General features: G+C 52.7%; 1 protein-coding gene across 5 annotated transcripts in view; it reads right to left on the bottom strand.

Annotated features, from left to right (window-relative positions):
* Positions 1 to 25,854, bottom strand: part of Gramd4 (GRAM domain containing 4) — a 74,683-nt gene extending 48,829 nt beyond the window's left edge. The window contains exon 1 of one of the 5 annotated variants that reach the window (XM_087557508.1): positions 25,714 to 25,854. Coding sequence is in view for 3 of the 5 variants with exons in the window: in XM_087557505.1 (XP_087413631.1) it covers positions 8,630 to 8,739 (110 nt within the window). In the remaining 2 variants the exon portion in view is untranslated. 5 annotated transcript variants of the gene reach the window in all.
* Between the last annotated feature and the right edge of the window lie 248 nt (positions 25,855 to 26,102).

Below are 26,102 nucleotides of genomic sequence, written 5' to 3'. Positions count from 1 at the left end.
AGCAGGGGATAGAAGAGAGAGTAGGTGGTTCTGAGATGACCCTAAGACTGTCTCCAGGAGCTTCTGAGCAGCCTTGGGGGGGGGGACAAGGGGACCACATGGACCAGGTATCAAGACAGAAGGACTCTGACAGCCAAAGTACAAATGTGTTTGGGGGCAGGGAGCAGGGGTCACTTTAAGGAAGCAAATCTTCTCCAGCCAAGCTCTTTGTCCCTGCCTTCACAAAGCCCTCTGCCCTCTGCGACCAGGTCCCTCGGTAGCTCTGCAGGGCTAAGAGGGAAGTGAGTTCCTAGAGCCAACCAGTCCTGGCCGCCTGGACTATATACGAACCCCACCCACATCAAGACCATCTCCAGGTGACCTGGGCTCTGCCCAGGCTCCCTGAACAGAACCCCAGACAGATGCTCCAGGTAGCTGTTACTACGGCACACTTAGAGACCCCGGCACCTCCCCGAGATCCTCCTTCCTCCAACCTGCAGAGAACACAACCCTCACCGGCAAAGCAAAGCAATCATGGTTGGAATGTTGTCGTCGACAAGCACAGTCACTCTGGGACCTCTATCCTCAAACCCGGAGGCCAGCATCTCTCTTGTTGGCCCCTTCCTTAATTGACAAGAAATGGAACAAGCTCCCCAACTATCCATCCCTGCCCCACCCCCCAACACACACCAGATCTCCTTTCACCACACTGAGGTTTGCTGATCCAACTGACAGTTGGGGAAAATGAGGCTTGGAAATGCAGGCAGGGTACGAGGTAAGACAGCAGCAATATACGTTGATCCCAACACACTCCAGAATTCCAAGCCCAGACATCCTCCCCAGTATAATGGAGCTTGCAGGTCCCTCTGCCTTTGAGACTGGGTGGAAATCTAGCAGAGTAGCCACACGGCTTCATTTAAGAAAACAAAACTTGTGGGGGGAAACCTGCATTTCAGCAGGTAATTGAGCAAAAATCTCTTATTACATAAGTCATGACGCTCAGCGACAGGAAACACGAGCGAGAATTCCTCACTAGCAGAGCTTTCTTTTCCCAACTCCAGCCGTCCTCAGAGCAACCAGGAAGGATGGAATCAATGAGACATCTGCAAGGAGACACCCTCTGCAGTTCCTGGATACAAACCTGTCTCCCTGCCATGGCCCCGGCCCACACTCCAGAAAGCAGAACGTGGCATCCCCCCCCCCTTGATCTAAAAGCATGGAACCTGCTGCGGGAACAGGGCTCCGCAGATGGTGCTGCGGGAAGCCCGTTGGCTTGGGGGCCATCTAGTCCCTGCCCAACTGTCTGTCACAATGCCAACAGGCATGGTTGTGTGCCAGTCAGCGTTTACAAAACTGGGCAGAAACAGGTAGCTGTATACACCTTCCATCTCAGATCAATGCATCTATGAAGAGAAAGAACTCCCACAAGAGTCCTGGCCACCAACTGGTTGCGCGGGCCAGCAAGAACCTCAGACCCATGACCAGCACTAGGGTTCCACTTTCGGAGGCCTGAGGAACACACACCCTGGAGGAAAGGAGCAGGGTCAGGTGTGAACTACATAAATCCAGGCCACATGGAGACAGAGGAATCCAGTAAGAGCGTACACGCTGCCACTCACCCTCACATCCCACCTCTGCTGTGCACTGAGCGGAAGAGAGGCTACAAGACCCTCGCCAGCCATAGGCACAGGCAGGAAAGCCAGCTGTGAACAGTCATAGTACCCAGCAGTGGCCAGAGCTGTCCCTTATTCTCCCAACCAAGCACACAGTACAGAGGATGTCATAAGATCCAGATCAGCCCAAAACAGGACAGTCACTTGAGGGTTCAGACAGAGGCCAGACTACCCAGGATTGATCAGCACCTTTTCAGAGATCCAGCTGTTCATAGTGGCAAGCATATGTTGGGCACTTGATCATCAATGAGGCCCGTAGGAACACTGGATCAAATGCCACCTCGTGGGGACTCTAGGCCGTGTTCCCAGACCCCTGCACAGGCTTTTCCATGTCCCCAGGGTACACTAACTGGAAGACTGAACCCAGTGACTTGTGGGCCTGGCCACCTTCACAGCATGTGACTCCCCGGGTGTTACGTTGAGGATTTGAAGCGTCCCCTCCTGAAGGGTGGAGGGAAGTCCATGAGATCCAAAGCTAATCGAACTCACACAGTTCAAAACGTTTGTAAAAGACTTCACAAGGCCTAGAAAAGCAACACTCTCTGAGGAGTGGAGATTTCCCTCCTGGCCAATCTGTGCTGCCCAGAGAACTCCTGGCATGGTAGCTTTTTTTTTTTCTGAGTCATTACCATATTGGGTGGGCTATTCAATGATGGAATTGCCTTTGAGTAACCCCTGTTTCTGTAAGTAACCCCAATAAATTCACTGGTTCACTACCCTAGACTTTGTGCGATCATTTCCTTGGTTTACTGTCCATGCCTATCCAGGGTGGATAGAAGTTTGTTCATGACTCTTCATATACAACTGGACACAGGGCTAGCACCAGGTGAGTGATGGGCCTGCTGGGAGCTCAGAAAACGTCCATTGAGTCCCTAATTGACCCTTACTCCGGCCTTAGATAGCTTCCCAGCTAAGAGCTTGTGAGCCACCAAACCGTTCCTTCTAGTTTTCTTAAACCAGTCACTTCTAGTTTTCTTAGCTTGGCTCGGCTGTTATCAGAGGCCATGCCTGAGATTCTCACACAGATCAGGCAAGCCCTGAATATGTACTGACCACACTGCCAGCACAACTATCAAACATTTTATGTCTAAACCAGGGAGACGGTTCCTGGCTGGCTGGCAGCCCTGGACCCCCCCAGCACCGCTGACTTGTAGCCATTGCTTTAAAACAAATCTCAGCCAGGTGGTGGTGGTGGTTCACACTTTTAATCCCAACACTCAGGAGGCAGAGGCAGGTGAATCTCTGAGTTCAAGGCCAGCCTCTTCTACAGAGTGACTTCCAGGACAGTAAGGGCTACACAAAGAAACCCTGTCTCAAAACAATAATAGACAAAAACCAACCAACCAAACAAACAAAAAACTCTCAAGTCCCATGGATAGGAGAAAAATCGGAAAAAGTGAGTTGCAGAGCCTTCTGGGTACAGCTGAAGCCTACCACCCAGGTAACCTGAAAGCTGAGTGCTGCAATCAGAAATGGTCTTGAGGCAGTCTTCAGGTAGCCCAAGGGCAAGGTGGTAGGAAGCCCGTGTTCCTGGGAGTGCTGCAGTCTGAAAGGATTTCATGGGAGGCTCCCAGCCATCCAGTAAGGACAAAGTGTGTGAGTGTGTCACTGCTCAGGAACATTGAAGACAAACACCTATTAGGTGTTCTGGATGCACCTACTGTGTGCCAGGCATGCTGCTGCTGCTTTCCTTTTTTCTTTTTTTAAATCGTTCTTGTTTGAGACAAGACCTCACTCACGCTGGAGCCAAGGCTGGCCTGTAATTCACTATGTACCCAGGTTAGCTTCAAACTAGCATCAATCCTCTTGCAGCAGCTTCCAGAGCACCAGGACTATAGACATGAGTTTTAGGCACACTTGATTTGGGTACTGGGGTGCAGTCAAGGTGAGGGTGAGATTGCTGGAGCTGTGAGTGCTGGTGTCAGGAGGGAGAAGAATGTCCCTGGCCTGAGGGGCAGACAGTGACAGCCCAGGAAGGCCACTCCATTGAGGTAAAGAGCCAGCTGGTGGATATGCAGGGAAGGCAGTGTGGCCAGTGTCCTCTTACCAAAACAAACCAGAGAGGAAACAGCAGGGCAGTCTTATTAGGATCATCTCATCCCCAGCACAGGATGGGGCTCCAAGTGACCTGTGACTCACAGAGGGGAGAAGGCAGTGGTTAAGACTCAGGAAAAGAACACAGGCTATGGATGTGGAAACCAGCAGGCAGCTCAGGGTTCATCTGGGAGACTCAGTCAGAGTGTACAGGGCAGCAGAGGTGGTGGGAATTGGCCACAGGTAATCAGCCCACCCAGCCTTCAACAATTCAACGCCAGCCATGCTCCGCTGAGGACAAGCGACCTGCTTGGCACTTCCCAGGCCTCACCTCAGTGAAGACTGCTGACAGGAGCTGTGTTCCTGGCTCCTCATCTCTGCCTCTAGGCATGACACACACTAAGAAAACCCTGGAACTTTCTATGGTGATTACAGAGGCCTTTCTTATGAGATGAAGAAACAGGAAGCAGGGAGGAAAGATATGGCCATCACGAGGTAGACGATGGAATCTGGCTTTGCTGCTCTAGTCGTCTTCGGGTGCCCCGCCAAGATGCTAGCCCAAGATGCGAGCCGGAGTATGAAGCTGGGTGAATGGAGAAACTAAGGAGCCTGCTCCCAGAGAGTTGTGCTGGGCTGGCTTGTAGAACCAACAGTCGGGATGGTTTTGCTGCTGTTGTTGTTCTTAGTGGTGCTGTGTGTGTGTGTGTGTGTGTGTGTGTGTGTGTGTGTGTGTGTGTGTGTGTGTGCCTGTGCACAGTCACAACCACAGGGGACCATAGGGAGGCAGTTCCTCTAAAATTGAAAAGACCCAGTGACCCAGCAAGCTGATCTCTGAATCCACATACAAGAGAGTGGATTCAGCAGCCGGGGCTGAGGTGTCCACAAGCCTCTGCGCTCAAAGTACCTACCGAAGCACACCTGGCCATCCTCGGGTTGTCCTGTCCCAGCGGCCCCTATGGAGAGCTACAGCGGTGCCAGTGTTCCTCTCCCCTGTCCTCCTCCTTGTAATTTTTGTAAGTAAGCTTGTGCTGTGTACGCGACATGTTATGGGGTTGTCACGGACATTCTTCAGTAAGTTAATAAGTATCTTTAAAGTCTTTTTACTTTAACTTCTGATACAAGAGGTCGCCATAGACACAAGCCACATAAACACAGCCTGGAATGTCCTTAGCCCCTGAAGGCTGTGAGGGAACCGAGGTGTAGGTAGAGACCAACAGGAAGGAGTGGGAGGTGGGAGGGGCGTAAAGCAGACTCGGAGGCCTCACAGATAGACACCGGGCAAGCAGTGGACAGCCCGCCTGTGACCTCTGACCTGCCACTGGGTCCCAGAGGACTAAAGCGGGTCCTCTAGGGAGCTATAATGTGTAAGAGAGCCAGGTTGAGAGAGTCTCACTTTAAAGAGAAGGCCTGAGGAGAACCAGAATGCCACTCTTGTCACAGGGCCAGCTAGGGCACCCCATCTGCTTTCTGGTCACAGCCAGAAACAGCCCTGATTCATCTCTAAGTTAGTAGGACATCAAGATCTCTAGTCTGCCTCACTAACCTATCAGAGGACCTGAAGGTCAGAGTCAAGGCTGTTGGGTGGCCCCTTGTATAAATGTCACAGTGAAGGAGGACACAGCCCAGGATGGCTCGGCAAGTGGCCACTGTCCACAACACCCACTAGGCAGAACCTGGGAGAAGCTGGTACCCAGGGGTGTGGCAAGGAAAAGGTGGGTGTCTGTTGGCCTAGAGGCCAGCAAGTGGCTTGGGCAAAACCAGTTGATGCCGGCACAGAAACTGAGGGGGTGGAGAATGTCAGGGCCAGGGCTCCTCCCAGCCCTGACCAGAGGTCACCGTGCATAAGGGCTGCTGGGAAGGGAGAGTCTCGCCCAGACATCTCGGGGTCCTCCGTGACCCAACTTTATCGTTGTGTATCTGACAGAGGTCTACCTCGTCAATTCTCTGCCTTTTGGCTAAAATCAAGGATAGAAGTCACCACCCCATTACAGAGCACAGAGAGCCTCAGCAGGGCGGGACAGTGCCCTGCTCCTAGTCAGGACTCCAGGCCTTACCACCATGTGGGCCTTAGGCCAGTACTTGTGAGCCTCTGCCCTCTTAACCGCAGCATGGCTTTGTCCCTCCCCAACAACACGAAGATCAAGGGTGGAGGCCCAGTAAGGCAGGAGGGCCCTCCAGATTTCTTCCAGTCACACTGCCCCCACACAACGGCAGATTGATGTTACACTGACAGCCAGCCCTGTACAAGCCCTGTTTCCCAACGCACGTACTTCCTGGAACCCCTGCTGTGCACAGCTGCCTCTTCCTGGCCCTCTTCCAGGAAGTCCTCCCTGACTCCCACAGTCCACACAGCAGTCCTGAGGTACCTGCACAGCTTTGTGGGTCTGCGCACCTACACGGGTTACCTGTGCGAGCTCACTTAGCCACGAGGGCTTGCTCAGGTGTACATATGCTCCCCAGCGCTGAGCTCTGCTGCATGCCCTTCCCTACCGCCTGTGTTATGCATCTTCCCCAAGGCCCCATATCTGGCACCCCTCCCTTTTGGTGAAGACCAAGGCTTTCCATCAGGAATGTGCTAGACAGGTTCAGGATGCAGCCCCCAGGTGAGAGCTCTGGGCAGCCGTTTCTATGCCAGTGGCGGCATATGGTGGAGGGTCTGGTTATGGTCAGCCTTAGGCCACTGGGCATGAAATAGTCACTCTCCAAAACAGTTTGAGGAGAATATTTTATGACTAAAGGGAAGGACATGTCCACAGGACTCCCATCCCACCCGTTGCCTGTTACAGGGTGCTTTGGTCCATAAGTCCCCTGCCTCAGTTTCCCTATATCCCAATAAAGTTAGAAAAATGGAGATCTGTAAAGAGGAATGGGTTTGTTCAGAGTTATTTAACAAGCGGGACAAAGAAGTCTAATCCGCCTATGTGTTAACTTCCCATTTATAGACATTTTTGAGGTGAAGGCCAGAATGTATGTATACTTGGCAGAGACAGGTTAATGGCCCTGTCTTGTGGGGAAAAGCGCCTGCACTCTGGGTTGTTAACTCATGTCCAAATGAAACGAAAGAGGGCATTAAAGATTCCCCAGTTTTGGGGGCTGGAGAGATGGCTCAGAGGTTAAGAGCACTGACTGCTCTTCCAGAGGTCCTGAGTTCAATTCCCAGCAACCACATGGTGGCTCACAACCATCTGTAATGAAATCTGATGCCCTCTTCTGGTGTGTCTGAAGACAGCTACAATGTACTCATATAAATAAAATAAATACATCTTTAAAATAAAAAATGATTCCCCAGTTTTACAAAATTGCGGAGTATGGCGTGTAAGGTCTCAGCCTGCCCAGAGCCTGGTTCTTTGTCCCTTGGCCTCTCCTTTGGTAAACGTGGAGTGCAAGTCTTTTTCATCTTCTGCATAGATCAGCTTCAGCTCCCATTCCCACATGCCTGTCACATATAGACATGAACAAAGGTGAAGGGTGGCCATGGGATGGTCTCTCCTCTCCTGTCAGGGCGTCAGTGACACTTGATTCATAAGCAGCAAGCTTCCCAGGTGGTCCAGACTACGGAGGGAGAGAAAGGTCGCTGGTGGCCAGACACAGCTGGGAGTCTCACTAACTTGCTGACGAGAGGACACACCCTGCCCGCACTGGAGAGTCCTTACCCAGCATGGCCTAGGAAGACGCCCACCCATGCCTTTCTCCAGCCAAAGCCAAGATGGCATAACCCAGAGTGGGGGGGGGGCTGCTTCACTGCAAGGGACTGTTGGGTGGAACATTCACATCTTCCCCGAAGCACAGAGTCTTGTTTAAAAGAACAAATTCGTTGGCTAATTTAGGTTGTCAGGTAATCCTACTCCAGGTGATATTAATTCTTTAACAATGAGGATACCCAGAAGGGAAAGCCTACAGCCATCTCTGCATCAGTATCCCAGAATGCACAGCTCCCAATATACCCAGGCCCACACCCATGCAGCTTCACAGAAGTACCTGCCCTGGGCCCTCTACGGGCGCAGTTCTCCAAGGGTCTCCTACTTGAATGTTCTGGATTCTCGTAAGGTCTTGGGCCACGATGACCTGACATCACAACATCTCAGTGTACGCCAAGTCCACATCCCGACCTTCCCGTGTCCGTCCCCAGCATTTTCCATGCATGCCTCCCCTCGCTGAATCACCCCTCCCCCAGTCCCAGCCTGAAATAGGCCTCAGCGCTGGCAAGGGCATCTCCTCAAGATCTCCTGAGTCTCCTGAGTCCACACAGCTGTGGACTTGACTTTCGGCTCCTGTATCCGTATCAGGTGTCCCTGCTCTCCAGGAGCTCAGAATTGCACCAAAACGGTGTTACCACAAGGTCCCCTATTCTACAGTCAAGAGCTACCGTTGCCCAGAACTGACCCCACACAGTTCAACCCACACCCAGAACATCCATGAGCCAGGACCCAGCAGCTGGCAGATCCTACGTCATATAGTGTTGCAGAGCTCCAAAGGAAAGATGAAGATCATGGATCATGTCCTGAACCTTTTAACAATTAGAACACGACAGCAAAAACCAAGACACGAGCTGACGTCTCCCTCCCTTACCGACTCCCCCACACTCTTCTTTCTCTCCACACGCCCCACTGTCCCCTCCCTCCAACAACCTTATGCCCCGGCTCCACTATCACGGCAGCAAGAGAACCCCAAACATCTCAAGAGTCAGCCAAATCCCACCAGACAAAGGCCACCACAGGGAAACCCTAGTAAACTAAACTGAAAATCAGTAAAATGCATCTGACCGGAACAGACCACTCTCTGCTTTGAAAGGTGACGACGAACTCTGGGTCAAGTACAGTTGCTACAAACAGTAACTTCAGACTTTATTTTATTTTTTAAAGTGTACTTGTTTTATCCTAATGAAAAGAAGAAAATCACCTGGGAGGAGAAAGGCGGAGATCTCAGCAAACACCCAAACTCACCGAGCTGTCTCATGCCCACAGGCCTCGGGGCTCAGACTGAGCTCTCGCTGGGAGAATCCGAGCTCCGAAGCGTGAAAGTCCAACTGATACACGGCCTTGCCACCTGGCATATCTCCTTCCACAATCACGCCACCGCTCCAAGGCCACACCTGGCGCCTGGCGGAGGCTTTCCCTCTTCATGGGACAGCAACAGCTTCCACAGCACAGCTACTTCACAGCCCTCAGGGCCAACGACCCAGAGCTCAAAGGTCTGGCCCTAAGTCCCAGGGGTGGGCAGGACTCAAGAAGGCAGGCGTGAAGACCTGGCTGGGCCGGAAGAACAGGTTCACAAGAAATGTGGAGTAGGGAGGCTCCTGGTTTTTTCTACCAGACAGACAGACAGACAGAAGCTGAGTCAATTGTGAAGTCAGGGAACTTTACAAAAGGGTGGCTGGGTACTGTGAGGGAAAGGTCCCGGGATGAAAGAGAACACGCTTTGTAGAGCCTCACCTCCGAATTCCAAAGGCTAAAAACCCCTGCCTGCCAGTCAGTTGAAACGGAAGACCAGAAGCTGGGCTGGGCTCACATACCCTGAAATCAGAGACGCACCGGCCTCCACCCACAGAGGGCACGGGTGCAAAGCTATGTCAGGCTTCATAGGGTCCTATGTCCTTGGTCCTACTTCAGGCTGGACCCAGTGACAGCTGTCGCCGTGCCACATGCACACCTGCAGAAACTGACGCCTGGCTCAGAGACGCCACCTAACCAGCTAACCACTCCTTGACCTTCCAAAACACAGCTGGAGTCCCTCCACACAGAAGCCATGGAGCTGGGCCTGGCTGCCATATCCTTCCTCATCATCAATCCAGGCGGAGACAACAGAGAGAAACTTCAGTGTAGTGGCCTCTGACTTCCCCTTGAGGTACCAGCCTGGGACCATGATGACAAGTCTAGAGAGTGTCCGTGAAAGCAACTCGCAGGCTGCCAGAGCTATCATCAGGATGGTGACATAATGAACCCCCCTGTGCACACCACAGTCAGCTCGTGCCCGCTCCTAACGTGCACCTTCTTCAAGCCCTGGATAAGCAGTGAGGCGGTCAAGGTAATGGAGTAGTCATGGATTTCAGGCCAGGAACCTAAAGAACCCAGAATGCACTAGCCACGGGTCCCTAACGAGTCACGTGCCCATCAACCCTTTACCTTGCAGACAGGGTAGCCACGTGCCATGTGGTGTGGGCTTTGTGATTCTTCTGTCTTGGCCGTGACAAGACCCAGCCGTTCCCCTCACAGCTAGGAAGGGGCTCTGGGAGAAGCCAGGGGTATGGGGCAGGAAGAGGGGTCCCCCATGGCTGGCAGAGGTTGAGCTGCCTCAATCAGAAGTCCCCCCCACCCCCGCCGCCTCCTCTCAGGATCCATAATACTTTTCTCTTGAGACCACAGTGTCCCTGAGGGCCACTGGGCCAGAATATCAGGTTCACAGACAGCCATGGGTGATAAAAACCGGGTTTGAATGAACTTTTCTAGGGAAGACCCAAACAAACGTCTGCTCCTCAGATAGAGTCCCGGTGACAGACCAAAGTACCACGCCACCGGAGTTCAACTTGATGCCCCAACATGTTTACTGGACTCACAGAGTATGGGAGACCCCTAAATATCAGTCAGCATGGATAATGACTTCTCCACAGCTACATAGGTGGACCCCCTACAGTTAACCTCCAAGTCTCTATACCTATAGCTCCCTCTCAGAGTCCAAGGCCACATGCAGGTAGGGCAAAATCATCCTCAGAGCCCTGGGGAGCATAGGAGAGTGACTGAAATCTCACACATAGCCCTGTGGTTCTCCTTACACTCTTCTATACGGGAATGCCAACGGTCAATGGGGCTTGCCTGCCTCAGGGGTTTCTTGCATGTGGTCCCAGCTACTGTCTGCAGAAGGTGGCTGTTATACTCAGAGAACAGTGATCCACATGAGGGGCCTGTGCAGGTGTGCATGTTTGCAGGGGGTGTTCCTGTCTCGTGTGGCTTCAAAGGGAGAATCTGTAAGCAGAAAGCCAGAGTGGGAAGACAACCTTTGCTTTGGAAAGCAGCTAGGTCAAAAACCTGCCCTGTTAATGGATATAACACACATTCATATTCTCATTCTCATTCGCGCTCTCTCTCTCTCTCTCTCTCTCTCTCTCTCTCTCTCTCTCTCTCTCTCTCTCTCTCTCTCTCTCTCAAATCTTTTCGACTGCTCCAGGTGGAGATACAGAGAGGTTCTTCCATGAGCCTGGGTCACTTCAACACAGAGAAAGGGACATTTTTCTGGGCCTGATGCTGGGGGATACAGACAGCTGCGTTCACTTACTTCTCAGCTCCACAAGGCTCTGTTACCTGTAGCAGGTAGGCACAGGAAAATGGAGCTGAGCGCTGGGGCCACACCAAAAGGTCCTACTCCCTGGTGTGTGCACACGTCAACAGAAGTCCACAAGATGGCAAAAGTGGGGAGCCTGTGAGCCCGCCCGCTCCCTCCAGGCTGGCTCCCTTAAACCTTTCCATTTTGGGGTCTCAACTTTCCCCTAAGGGAAAAAAGTCCCCAGGGGATTCTGTCATCGGAAGAGCCACTGCCTCCTGTCCCGTCCCTAACTCTGTTTTGCCTCCTGAGAAACCTGTTCTGCTTAGAGCTACCTGCAAGGTCTCTCCTGACGCAGAGACTGTCTCATCCTCTGTCTGGAACTCCAAGAGACCTGGAAGCTTCTTTCTGAACTCTTGCCTGCCTCCTTATGCCCCAAGCTATTCACTCCATGCACATCTACACTTGTCTGACTCCTCTACCTGCAGGCTTCTGCACCTGTCCTGACAGAAAAGATGCTTCTCTCCCCTAACCCAGCCAGCCCTGTCTGATGAGAAAGCCTTTTCCTCCCTCCAACAGAAAGAACCAGAGAGCAAAGACAGCCAGGAGGGAGAAAAGCACGCCAGGAAGGCACCAGGTTCTCCAGACAAGCCGTGGTAAGCTTGTGCATATGGAGGCCAGAGTTTGACTCTAGGTGTCTTCTTTGGTGGCCCTCTGCCTTATATGGGTAGGGAGGATCTCTCAACTGAACCCAGAGCTCACCAATTTGACTAGGCTGGTCATCCAGCTTGCTTGAGGTCCTGTCTCCTGCACACTGGAATTACAGGTGAGCTCTGTTCCCTCTCACATTCACATAGGTGCTGAGGTCCAAACTCTATCCTCACACTTGGACGGCAAGTACCTTACCCTACTCACTGGGCATCTCCCTAGATCCAAATCATTCTCTTTTTTGTTTGTTTGTTTGTTTGTTTGTTTGTTTCCGAGACAGGGTTTCTCTGTGCTACAGCCTTGGCTGTTCTGGAACTCACTCTATAAACCAGACTGGCTAAACTCACAGATATCCACCTGCTTCTGCCTCCTAAGCGCTGGGATTAAAGGCATGCGCCATCATATCCAACCCAAATCTCTTTCTTAAGGACCTGCCCAACCTCTCTAAGCAACAGGATCCACCTCCATCTGTCCTATGCGCACTCCTCAGAAGGCAGGGAGGGGGTCACCTGCTCTCACATGGGCACAGATCCACAGGTATGAGGCAACTGAAAAACAGCAGAAAAAGCCACGCATCCCGCATCCCCCACTGTATTACCTCACTCTCAACACCCTGTGGAGACAGGAGACTACCTGCGGTGGGAGCATTCCAGACAGGGAGATGTTCTCACCCAAGGCCTGGGGACAAAAACCACCCCAGTGAGGACCCAGGGAGAAACCTGGGGTCCCTGAAGTCGGGGCTCATAACATGACAGAGTTAGCTCTCCTTTCTGTTACTGGTAAAGGAGAAAACAACAAGTCGAACGGAGGCGACCGGCTTCTGTGTTACTTAAGCCACTGCATCATTCTCCCGCATCTGGGAGCCCAGCAGATAAAAATCAATTCCCTTCGTGTCGTTACTCAAAAGCTTTCTTTTTTGAAAATACGTGCAGCGATGGCTTGAATTTAGGTTATGTTGCTGAACCAAAATAATGGCCGAGAGGAGTTTCTATCTTCTAATTATACGGAATTTAGGACAAAATATCGTTGCGATTCTGAGATACTTGATAAATAGGCCATAACGGAGTTCAATTTGCTGCTAAAATCCTTCACACTCAAAACAGTAGGGCTAATTCCCCTATCAGGAAGAAGTGGCAAGACCGGGCGGCCGGCAGGAAGCCACAGCCCCTCCTTCAGGCTGGCATATCCTGGAAGTGAAAACCGATTACAGGGCTAACTCCCATTCGTGTAAACTACTGGACCCTAAGTCCCCTGTGGTGGGAGGCCTGCTTTGACAAGTGTAGGGAGTTGTGCCGCCCCCCACACCAGCAACATCTCCCCTCCCACTGCCCTCCCCCATCTTCCCACCCCCACCCCCCAGGCCTATGCAGTTAACCAATCCCGCAATGAATGAGCAAGGCCCCAACACAGCCGCTGAGCTTTCTGAATCACTGCGGCAACACCCTGGACTATTTTCAATCCTACCATTAAATACTCAATTACAAAAAAAAAAAAAGTACACCCTCGCCTACCTTAAAGGAACAATACTTATTTGTCAATTAAGTTAGTGGTCGGGGAGAGTGGAGTTGACAGGGGAAGCTGGCCTCCCTCTCCTGGCAACAGGATCCTGCAGAGACTGAACCATACCTGTTGCACAGCCAAGACAAGCCCTGGTGGCCTACTGAGCCAGGCCGTGGGGACAGGATTTGTACTCAGGCAACTGGCACCAATGGGCTCTCCTCAGACATTATAGTGTTCTCAAAGCCTGTCCCCAGGCCCACAGCCAATTGTTGGGGACAGAGGGGAGGAGGCACCTACCTTTGTAGAGCCTGCTGCAACAGGAAAAGGGATGGCTGACTGGCCAGCCCTCGGGTTCAGTGCTAGCCCTGAAAGTCCATCAGTGTCACCTGACACCTGACTGTGCCTAGCTCATTGTGATGAGGTGGGAATGGCCTTTCCACCGGACACAACAGTCCACATTTGTTGGGAAGTTCTGGTGAATCTAGGTTTAAATCAATAAAGACTTTCAACCCCAGGTCATGTCAGCGGTGGCATCTAGAACTGGTAGCTGAACATCTCTCTCTCAGAATCCCTCTTTTCCACCAAAGTGAGGTCTGTGACAGCCTTGGGTCTACACCAGCCTCTGCCTCAATCACTTAGTTCAGCAGTGGGGACACACAGTGGCCTTGGAGCCACCAGCCTCACAGTTTTCTGGCTATCTAACCAGACAGGCACCTAACCTCTATGAACCCAACCTGTAGCACTGAATGCATTAGATGGCGGGGCCTCGTATCAGTGAACACACCATGCCACGTGCAGGCAAATGTTGGGAGGGTCCTAGGAAGGACTGGGAGTTATGTGAGAGTCTGACTACCCTCAGACACTGTCTGCCAGGAGGCTCCCCAGGGGAGGGAAGAGGAAAGAGCTTCAGACAGACACAAGAGGACTTTCAGGAGTACATATGATTGGAGGGAAGGGGGGTCACCCAGAAGCCCGAGGTCAACAAAAGACTTGAGGGTTACCCCTCAAGGCCCATGCCCAAGAATAAGAGTGAAGACCCAGCACTGACCTTTGGAAGTACATAGACCATAGAGGGTAGCAGGATGTCAAGAGCTTGGACCCCACCAATAACCAAGGTGGGACCTCTCGAATGCCTACTTCCTCATCTGCACTGTGAAGATCACATGGGGCTACTGTAGAGGGATGGCAGCCTCCTTCCTGTACCCTCTGGCCCGCCCACTCATGCTCTGCCTTAGGCAGCCTCAGGCATCCCTCCCTGGGTCCAATCAACCCAGCCCCCAACTGCCATCTGCCCTTGGGCTACCTGGGGCAGAGACTTTACTGCTCTCCAACCTCCCCCAATGTCCTGGGTTCTCTCCAGCATCCAGGGTTCCCATAGCTTCCAGGACTCTCTTCCTTTGAGGAAATTCCATGGCTTTGGGAGTTAAAGAAACCAGAACACTCAAAGAAGGTCCCTTACTTTGGAAAAGGTCCCTTCTAGAGCGCTGTAGCAGACATCATGCACCACCAAGCAGTTGCCCCGGATAGCTACGGACTACCAGACTGCAGACCCCGACTTTACTCAGTGACAGCTGACGCTGCTTAGGTGGGCACTTTCCACACGTGACATCTCAGGACCTACGAAGAGTTCTGTAGCACTGACCTCACTCTGAAGGATAAATGAGAGACACTCAGAGAGACTCGCTCAGCCGCTTGCCCCAGGTCCCACCATTATGACATGGCCAAGGGCAGAGGGCTTTGGCATGGGTCAGTCAGGGAGACAGTCATCACCCAGACTCATCCAATCCAATACTTTTCCCCACACCTTGTGGGACCACCAAGGCCTAGCCCAGTGACAGGGATGTAGGGCTAGAAGTATCCCTGTGGTACCCCGGGGTGGGAGAAGGGAGAGTTCAAGGGCTGGAGTGCCTAGAGCAGGCCTAGGCAGGAGGCCAAAGTAATGACAGGCAACTTGCAGCTTTGAGGACCCCAACCCCCAGGCCCATCTATAGATGGGCAATCCTGATGTTGCTGTAGGAGATCAGATGGAGCTTTTAAAAGCCCAGAAAGTAGTTGGCCAGGGCCCAGCTCCCCTTTTCCTTCCTATAAGCAGCCCACCCTGCCCCACCCTACATACATCAATGCAAACAGAGAATCCACCCATTGCTGTCTTGGGAGCCAGCCTAGCCTGCCCCTCACCCATGCAGTATTGCTAGTCTCAAGGAGCTGGAATGCTTGCCTTCCTCTCAGGGAGCTGGCCTGTGGGCCTCCTCAACCCTGAGGATACGTAACAGCTACACGAGCAACCTGGCATCTGGTGGCACTCATTGATCTCTGTAGGTTTAGAACTAGTATCACCTGGATCGCAAGGTCTGTCCCTCCCAGGGAATCCCCAGGGTCGTCCACTCTTGGGGTCACAATTTCTGGTGTTCAGCTCAGAGAACAATGCTCAGATAGCTCAGATCAAGCCCAACATGGCCCGACATCCCTAACCCCAATGGACTAGATACCACCCTCATCAGCCCCTTCTCTGCCCTTGGTGCCCCTCCTGACCACACCCTTGTCCCTTTGCCATTTGCCTCCAGTGAGGGGAGTGGGGCTCTCAGCAGGGCGGAGGGGGTGTGAGGGTAGGAGGCCATCCAGGCCATCCTCCTGGGGCTCCGCCCTGGTACTGCAGGAGGCTGACTCATGCCTCATTTCCTCTCTACAAAGACAACTGAATGTGTGGTAAAGTCGCACGTGGGCCACTCCCACCGTTGGGCAGTGGCCCTGAAGACCCAGACTACCGGTGCTCACAGAAGTCACTTCTCTGAACTCTACCTCCAGCACCTGAGTCCCACCCTTCCACTCCTCCCTCTCCCTCTCTCCTTCCACACCCTCCCCCCTCGTTTTCACTGTTTTTAAACCTTCTGACGGAAATGCCTTCCGAAGTGATTCACACACCCCTGCACTCTTCAGCAAGCTGTTGAACAAAATGTCACCTTCCTCTTGATCCAGGATCTAGTAAGCGCACGCCTGTTCCACTTTCTTCGAGGCCCCACCACCTCTGACCTGCATCACAACCCTTGTCCCATCCCCCACACCACATCCCTACCCCCTCCTCATCCCTAGCCACCTCTCTGGCACTGCCTTGGGAGATGATGCATGACCCCCCACCCCCACACTCCTCTTGTAAGACCCCTGACCATTCCCTATGGGTAAAATGGGTGGGGAAGGGGTAGGCTACAGAAACCAGCCTCCGAAGCTAGCATGGGACCCCAGATAGGCATATTCTGAGGTTCTCTAGGGTACAGACTGCACAGCTTTCTCCTATGCTGGGCCCGGGGTATCATTCTGGACAGCTGGGCTACCAGCCAGCCTTCCAGCCCTGCCCACACACACTCGAACCTCAGGTTCCAGTTCTCAGACTTGTGAAATGACTCATACGCCTCCTTTGATACCTAGCAGTGGCTAGGGACAGAAGAAGAAAAGAAAAAAATCATCTCCTCTAGCTCAGGGTCCCCTCCCAAGTCGCTGGCTCGTCAGAACCCAGAAGGGTCTTGTGCTTGACTAAAAACTCCTCTGACCGAGAGAGCTGTCCATCCTGTTAGAAATCTATGGAGGGGTCAGAGCTAATCATAAAACCACTACCAACATGCGGCCTTCCCATTCCTTGGGCAGCTGTAGCAGGCTTCCCAATCCTTCCCATTCCTTGGGCAGCTAGCTAGCTGTAGCAGGCTTCTTCTAAAGACAGAATGGGTTCTATGACACGGAAGTTATAGATGTTTGTTTGTTTGTTTGCTGTCTGTACTGACTATTGAACCCCAGAGCCTCATGTATGCTAGGTGACTGCCATAGCACTGAGGTACATTTGTGGCTCTTTTGTTTTGCGACAGGGTCTCCCTATGTAGCCCAGGCTGACCCTGAACTCAGTCTTCCTATCTCCTGAGGACACATGCTCAGTCATATCCCTGCTCTGCACCCCCCAACCCCCTTTTTTAAGAGCTTGGTTTCTTTTTTCTTTCTTTCTTTCTTTCTTTTTTTCTTTCTTTCTTTCTTCCTTCCTTCCTTCCTTTCTTTCTTTTTTTTAAAGATTTATTTATTTTTATTTTCAGTGTATGACTGTTTTTGCCCGCAAGCATGTGTGTGCACCGTGTGCATGCCTGGTACCCACGGGTGCTAAAAGAGGACATCAGAACCACTTGGACTGGAGCTAGATACACGGGAGCTGGGAACTGAACCCTGGGCCTGCCAGAATAGTAACTAGTGTTCTGAGCCATGTCTCCCCCCTGAGTTTTAAATGACAAACTGCTCACTCGATGGACCATCCGGGGTATGCCTTCCTGACATCATGGGTCTCCTCCCAGGTGTCCTCCAAGTTACAAGCCTTAACAATCTGTCTGGGTTACAGGGTAGGACAACTAGGTGACCGTGAAGGGCGACAGACCTGCTTCCCAAGGCTGCTTTCTCAGGCAATAGGCAGGCGTTCTAGCCTCCCTTCCACCACAGGCCCCCAGAGGACAGTGACGACACTCAACACTGTCTAGTGTCAAGCATGGAGCAGATCTTTGATAAACAAGAACAGAAACAAGGCTGGGTGTACAGCTGAGCTCTTTCGAGCCGAGGCTTCTTAAACTACAACCAGAAGCTCTCCCCCATATTAGTATTCAACAGTGGGAGGGAAAAATGCTTCTAAGTTCTAAATAAAAAAAGAAAGAAATCTATAGAGGAGACGGCAGTCACCATGCACAGGCAGCAGTCTGCTTGCCCCTCCCTGCGAGTGTAGACAGCACAGATCACACCCCCATCCCCTCTATTCACTTCCAAGCCCATCAGGGATTGGGGTGGCATCTATCCCAGGGCACACAGAGCTCAGCCTACATCATGCAGAAAATAGAATCCCAACCACGAAACAGCCTCATTGAGCCCAAGAGTCGCCTGGTGTCCTATCTCACTTGGCTCAAGCAGAGAGCAACAGGAAATAGAAGAGTTGTCTAGGTGTCTCCTGAGCCTGGTCAGGTGGCTACATTCTTCCGAAACATCAGTGTCCCCCCTGCCTGTTCTCAGGTCCTTATCAGGCCTTATCTAGTCACCCATTCAGCCCACACACATCACACCTCCAGCCTACACAATTCCTGTTAAAATAAACGCTGTGTATGCAGGCCCCCCTACCGTGCCACAGGCACCAGCTACCGATGACCTGAACAGCTGGGATAGGGCAATGGCTACCACCGAGCCCACTATAGAGAAGGGGAACCAAGCCAAACCCAAGTCAGCAAAGGAGTGTCCACTTTATCCCCTTTTCCCACCATGGGCGGCAACTGTGGCACAGCCCAGAAAGGCAAGTAGGTGTGCCTTCTGTGCTCAGAGACCCATTCAAAGAGTCCTCCCTGCTGACGTGGCAAGTTCAGTGGCAGAGAGAGGAGAGAGGAGACAGACCCGGACAGGATCAAAGCCAAAGATCTCTGAACTCCAAAGCTGCCAGCCGACCACAGCCTTTCTCCTCCCTTCTTGAGGTCAGACTATGAAGATTCCTTCAAAAGTCAGCTGTTGAGCATAGCAGACAACCCCTCCATCCACAACTTCCCCTTGTTTCTCTCTCCAACACAGAACCAGTCCCAGAAGCATCTCTGGGGAGGTGGCTGACCCTCCCTACACTCTGCAGGCCCAAAGTGCATACCCGCTGCATGGTACGGCCTTGGGTTGGCAAACTCTCCCTGTGCACTGCAAGATAACCGTTCCGATCTCACTTTGTGAGCACTGACACGGAACGATTAAATGCACCAGTAGCTGAGGGAGAAAGACCCTAAGCTCCATGCTGCTAAGGTGAGGCGGTATTGATCTACAAGGAGAAGAGACCAGAACCATCCATGGGTGACCAGACAAGAGCTAGCCGTCTGTGAACACAGTCCCCTTGTTATAGACACAGATCTCCACACGTGGATGTGTTCATGAACAGATGCAAGCATGTAGGGGTCAGAGTTCACACATGCACTTCCTTTCCTTCCATTGCGGGGGAGGGGGTGTCTAGAAGCAACCACACCCAAGTAGCAACCAGCACTAGATCTGGGTTTCTGATGCTGCCTATAGAATGGACAGACTCTGGGGCTGAACCTGGAATGTCCTATGGGGCAAAGAGCAGTGAAAAGAGCTTAGGTTCTTGCAGGGGTGAGGTGTCTAGGGGACCCAGGGGTAACAGCAAAAGAACAGCGTAAGGAAAGAAGCCAAGTGGAATCGCACAATATACTGTAAAATGTGAATCAACATAATAGACACCAATGATTAATAAGTGGCTAAGAAGAGACAGTTCCCCTATCCACACAGAATTCCGAATAATTCTGGTTCTCGGGGTAGCACGGAGCCCCTTCCCGTGTCTCAGTTGTAAGATACACCGTGAGTTCCCTCTGAATAGCGGCGCAGGGAGGGCTTTAACAGAGAGGCTCCTTGACCGACAGGGAGCATTGGAGTCACACGGAAAGATAGAATCCAGACATCAAGAATGCTCCAGCCCGGGGGTTGGGGATTTAGCTCAGTGGTAGAGCGCTTGCCTAGGAAGCGCAAGGCCCTGGGTTCGGTCCCCAGCTCCGAAAAAAAGAACCAAAAAAAAAAAAAAAAAAAAAAGAATGCTCCAGCCCTTCCCAAACCCATTACCCCAAGACGCATCACGACAAGATCATCTACATTTCAAGGGAGGATTCCGGAGTGATACGCAGGCTCCAGCACAGGGCCCCACGGACCACCACACTCCTCGAGGAGTCAACCAAAGTCTGAGACAGGGTCACAGCCAAGGGGAGCCTAAGGAAATACGCAACTAGACATATGTGGACATGGATGGGGTCCTGGGACAGAAACAAGGACATGAGTCAAAAAACGAAGGCAACCTGTGAGGCAGGGGACTTCATTAAACCATGGATGGAATCCTAACCCGATGACCTGAGTTTCATCCCTAAGGACAGAGAACCCCACAGTAGGAGAGAACTGACTCCCAAAAGTCGTCCTCCGGCCTCCACATGAAAGATGTGGCATTTCGCACCCAGAAATAAAGACATTAAATAAATGTAATCTACAACTCTTTAAACGCATGAGCACTAGTCTACAAACAGTAACAAGCAAACCACGCCAGCTTCAAATGTTAAAGGTATGACAGAGCGTTGACATAGGGGGTGGAGTGGAGCAGGGCAGGAAGGGGGACAGATGGACACTGGGCACAACTGTCACCAGGACACAACCACAATGAACAAGGACAGCTAACGCAAAGGCCACCCACCGTGTGATTACAGGTAGCATTAAGTGTCCAGAAAAGGCAAATCCATAGATAAACGATCATGGTGATGGCCTCGGCTGGGGAAAGAGGCAGTGGCAGGCCAGCTACCCGGTCCTTGCCTTGTTCTGGAAACCTCCTCTATCTAATACTTACGGTGATGGTTGACAAGATTATGAATGGGTTTGAAAGCAGGAATTATCTCTGCAAAGGGTGGATAGTGTGGCATGTGAATTATTCCTCAACAAAGATGCTTAGAAAGAACAAATTCTCTCCTAGGCTCATCCCCTCCCCGAGGCAGCTGTCAGAGAGCCTGGCCCCTCCTGGTCACACAGCCTGACTACAGATGAACCCTAAAGCTAGGGTCTGTGCAGTACAAACTGCCAAATGGCCCAGAGAAGACAGAGTAGGATGCCCACTCGGTGACACTGAGGCTCACCAGAGGCTGCCAGACCCAAGGGACATGGTGCTAACTGGGTGTGGGAGAGACCCAGGCTTTGGAAGTACGCACCCTCTACATGGGAGGAGAGACAAACCGAAAAGAAAACAAAGCCTTGTATCTTGGAAAAAAACAAAACCCAAACTTCTCTGTGTTAGAGGTAGCCTTCCTGTGGGATGGAGCCCACCACAGAACCCACCTTCAATAATCACAAAAATAAACCATGAAGGAGGACATCTCAGAAGATGTCCAGGCCCTGTGAGAGATACTGCCGTGCCTTTAAAAACTACAGGCTCCCTTTAACTCAGCTTTACAAAAGGGTTACTATGGGGCCCTGGAGCTGCTGTGGCCACAAGTTCAAACCCTGGCTTTGGTGCAGAACTAACAAGCACTTGAACAAGCTATGGCCCTCTCTGTGCCTCTGTTTCCTTACCTGGTGATCATAGCTAAAGTGCGTGGGGTGAGAGGATTCCTGAGAGGCACTCGGCACAGTATGCAGTGTGTAGACTGCTTTCTCTTACTACTATTTTGGGTTTTTTTTTAGATAGGCCAATATTTCCTGTCTTCCTGCCTAACCACAGGGGACTTTAATCACAGGCTTAAGTATAATCGCAACCTCGGTTATAATTCAAACACCAAACGGTCTTAACAATGGCCTTTAGATGTCAAACGTTATTAGTGGTGACTTATAGTCCCCTCCCATGCCTTCTGTACTGGCCACACGCAGACACCCCAGGAGACAAGACTGACGTTTTCTACAATTAGGAAATCCCCAATCTGTCACAACCAGGTTTTTTTTTTTTTTTTTTTTTTTTGGCTTGATAAGACGTTTCTCCATCAGTCACAGCTCTGACCTGGTACAACTGCCCTGGGCCCACCCACTTGGGCTAGGCTAGGCCTCCTCCCTGAAGCTTGCCCACACCTGGCTAAGGACTTCCACCCTCTTTCTAAGCACCATTTTCTTGTTCTACACAGAATGAAGAAAAGCAGGAAGCCACCAGGGAAAAGCCGAGGAGAAAGCAGCCCCAAAGCCACTACGAATGGCACTGAAAAGTCCCCAGCCCTGCTTAAAGAGCTCACATACCAAACCTTCCAGATTCCCCTATTTATAGTTAAACTGCCCTGGGGTGGACGCCTCTCTGGAAATGGCCACCTGAGGCCAGGGAAAGAGGATCTGCTTCGCAGCAAGTCTCCATTCACCTGTGACTCACTTTACACGGCTCCCATCTTATCTCTGTAGATTCAGAATTGCTCTTGACACACAGCAGAGTGGTCAGCGGTTGTCCCAACAGCCACCTATGCAAGTGGGCCTTAGCCTTGCCCCCGCACTGCTAGAGGGCCAGCCGCACCCTTTCAATCTACCTCACAGGGAAGAATGCAGAACCTCATAAGGTGGCCCAACCACACAAGCCAGTCGCAGCATCTCCCACTGAAAGGTACCTGCCACCGCACACGAAATGTTGCCATCATGTTGTACCAGGAAAGCCAAACACCAGAGTAGAGAGGCCAGAGGGGTGCTCAGGAGGAGAACCTGTCCAGCTCTCCAAAGAAGATGGCCCCCAAACATGATCCTCACCCCATGAGCACCCCAATCCTGTAAAGGCTCAGTAGATCCGGCTTCTAGAGAGAAACCCTACAAGAGCATGGGGAACTAGATAGGGCGCCCGTGTGTCCCCAGAAGGAAGGGACACCACGTAGCACATTAGCCAACAAGGATCCCACAGCAGGATACTGATCCTTTGGTTCTCTAGACATGAATTCTGTCCCAGCTGGAGCTGCTATTTCTAAACAGCTGTGACTTCCTATGCTGGGGCCATACGAGCACAGCCAAGAGTGTCTCAGAGCCTCCGGTGACACTGTTTCATTGTGCAGAGCACTCTCTACTGTGAGGCAGAAATGTTGATTCAGGAAACAGGTCTGACTCTCCTCTTTCTAGGTGGTGAAGGTGAAGCCCGGCGACAATGAGGACAGCAGAGGCCATGGCTGCTGGCACTGGCAACTGTGCTGTCTGCTGGCGCCACTTCGGGTGAGCCAGGATCACAGAGGGCGCCAGGAGGTTTGGAGAGAGACCACTGGTTCTTCCTTAAGGAAGACACCTCTGCAAAAAAACCCCATCTGCCTGCCTGGGTAGGAGGCACAGGATAAACAGGTGGCCAGGCTGCATAGAAACACACCTCACCTCTGAGACTGTCCCCAGAGTTTATAAGAAATAAGTCCTAGCCATGTACTCAGACAGACATCTCTGGGACCAACAGGGACAGCCATGCTCCCCACCATCAGCCAGAATGGCCAAGGAAAAACAAACAGAGCAGGAAAATGAGAGTCCACAAGGAATCTGATCCTGGGCATCCAACTTCCTAGCCCATGCTCCCTGGGAGTTCAGCAAAGCCAGGGGGTTCTAACGTCAAAAAGCAGTTTGGGGAGGAGGGAGGAGCAGGCATACTGACGGAGTCCTCCAGTTGGGGTGTCCCAGAGAGCATCTGTGGATTGTGGCTTCATTCTAGCCTGGAGCAGGGATAATAAATAAAACACCCCCACTGGACCAGGTTGTATGTCCCCAAATGGGCGTGGGACCAGGTTGGACAGAATGAGAGAAGATTCTTCAGGTCTCTGCAGGTCCACTAAGGCCACCTAAGAGGCAAAGGGTAGGATAGCCTCTCCTGACTCCTCACCTAGGGTGCATCTGGCCAGCAGGGAGCTCGTCCTGTCTCTTTAACACTTGTCTTGTCTTTTCTCACTCACTGAGAAGGAAAACGAGGCAGGGATGGCCACTGCCTTGCCCAATGTCACAGAACAGGTAGGTACCCGAGAAAAACTAACTTACAACTGTCCTTTATTTCAAACCCTACAGAGTCTGGACCCTGACCCTCCTCCTGGGCCTGGCCTTAAAGCAAGCCCCTTTGCCTGGCTGGGCTTCAGTGAGATTGGGGTGTGGGGGTGGCTAGGACTCAGCACCTTTAATTTTGTCCCTAATCTACACAAGGCAAGGCAGGAAGGGAACCCACTCTGAACAAGGTCTCCCCCAAACTGAATCTCTCTTACCTCTGGAAATGGGGATGTTCCAAGGAGTGCAAGGTTCTGCCTCTGGCCCCGGAAGCCTGCTCCTTACCCTGGCCACAGGTAGGGACAGGGGAACCAACATCCAGACTTGCCCTCTCCACCCTTCAGAGGTGCTCATCCCGCTCTGGACAGATGAGGTCTTAGGCTAGGGACTGCCACACAGCACCCCACCTTAACGGTTGTATAAACACATAGGCCTAAGCTCCAGCCAGGTGACAACTGTCCCCAGAATCCCATAGGCAAATGTCCAAATGCAAGGAAAAGACACACAGAAAGCAGGGTGTGGAAAGGAAGCAAGCAACCACAACTTTTCCCAGGGTCATCTCTTGGACCACAACGGCTTGGACAGTCCTCCTCCTTTCCAGTCCTCCCCCACCCCCAAGAGTGGGTCAGTAGGACGACATTTACTGCGCCCTCACCCTGACCCCCCCACCAGCGGCCTAGGCATGGTGACCCTTCTAATGACTCCCCCACATCATACTTTGGGCCCTGCGTCCCATCGACGTCTGCCTCTCGCTCACCAGGACCCTGACCCACACAGCGCCCGTGGTACGCACGAGGGACGGCCGTGACGCGCGCCCTGAGAGCGTGTGTGCGAGACGCTCCCGCGCTGCTCCCGAAGGGAGGGTCGCCGCTGTTGGCCACCGAGAGAGGCACAGCGCACGGGGTCGCGGCCCGGCGGCCGGGACAGAGCTTGGCGAGCGTCGCCCAGGTCCGTGTGGGAGTCCGCGTGCGCGCCGCTTACCCTGCGGGATGATCGGGGCCAACTCTCATCCACCCGCCGCCGCGGCGCCCCCTTGGCCGGCCACCCGGCCGCGCTGCACCTGCCGCCCTCCCGGGAGCCCAGCGGCGCCGGGGAGCGGGGACTACGCGGCCCCGCGGGTGCCGGCCACGAGCGCGGAGGCGGCGCCGCGTCGCGCGCTCACGTCCTGCTGCGCGGAGTCTGCGCGCCCCCGGCCGGACCTGCGCAGCCGCCGCCCCGCTCCGCCCCCTCGCCTCCCGCCCTCTCTGCCGGGTTCGCGCGCGCGCGAGCCCGATCACGCGGCGCCGCCTTTGTTTGGGTGACCCACGTGGGTCCTCGCCGCGCGTACCCACGCGCACGCGTGGCCGCCTGCCAGTCGCAGCCACGGGCACAACCAAGCACCAGCATACACTCCACTGTCACCTCTCTCCGGTGAACTGGCTTGACGGTTTCCGCGAATGGGGACCCGTGCTTGGAGTAGAAATACTTGACCTGGCGTCGCCAAGCTGGACTCAGCATAACTGCACACTGGGAAAAGGACATGGAATCTGCACCTGGAGAGCAGTGGGCAACTCCTCCCTTCTCCCCCACTCAGTACCTAGCCAGAAATGGCTCCACACACCTTTAAATGTCACCTTAGCGATAGGAAGTCTATTTCAGCCCTGGCACTACCTTAAGGAAAAGAGATCCTCTAGTAGACACCTCCCCGTTTTGACTCGGCCTTTCAAAAACAAGGGTTGACAAGGTCCCAGAAAGGTAACTAATGAACCGGGTAAAGACCGCACCCTCCAGAACCCCGGGCCCTAATCTGGTTGGAGGAAACAAACAGCAGCACCATACTTGGGCTGACCTAGGAGGCCAGCTATAGGGTAGGAGGTGACTGTAGCAAGCTAAGCATCAGCAAGAGGAGACAGCACATTAGACTTGTGCCCACATGACTCTATGCTTGCTCCGAGGGCTTTGACTACCTCACTTCCAACTCTCTCAATCCAGAACTGTCTCCACCTTATGTCTCAAGCATAAGGTGGTTTGAGGGGTGCTGAAGGACTCTGAAGCTTTCTGGGGGACAGGATTCGGGCCCCCTTTGTCCTCCAGCATTGCCTACCTTCCAGACAGGCCTTTGTACCAGGGTCAGGGCTGATACATCCAGAGGGGCTCCAGTGGGTGAGTTCTCTGCAGAATAAGCAATGGTCTCAATGCTGGCCTGCAGCACAGCATGTGGTCTATTCCATGGCTCTTGGCGGGCATTGTGAGATGTCAAACTAAACTGCCTGCAGGGCTTGGTCTTGGCAAGATGAGAGCTACTTTGGGCCAGAACCTTGTCTGAGTCACCTTTGTGCGGCATCTCAGCCGAACGCCATGCCAATCTCGCTGGTTCCTCCTACCTCTGGCCTTTCCAGCTTCCTCTTTGCCTTCTTTGCCAACAAAACAGGGCTCTGGTTTCCCCACAAACACAAGTTCTACTTTCCTGCCTCCAGGATTCCCAGGGGGAGC

This window comes from Rattus norvegicus, chromosome 7 (genome assembly GCF_021556685.1).
Source record: "Rattus norvegicus strain SHRSP/BbbUtx chromosome 7, alternate assembly SHRSP_T2T, whole genome shotgun sequence".
Taxonomy (NCBI): domain Eukaryota; kingdom Metazoa; phylum Chordata; class Mammalia; order Rodentia; family Muridae; genus Rattus; species Rattus norvegicus.
The sequence above is the reverse complement of the archived record's forward strand: the minus strand, read 5'-3'. Positions and strand labels throughout refer to the sequence as shown.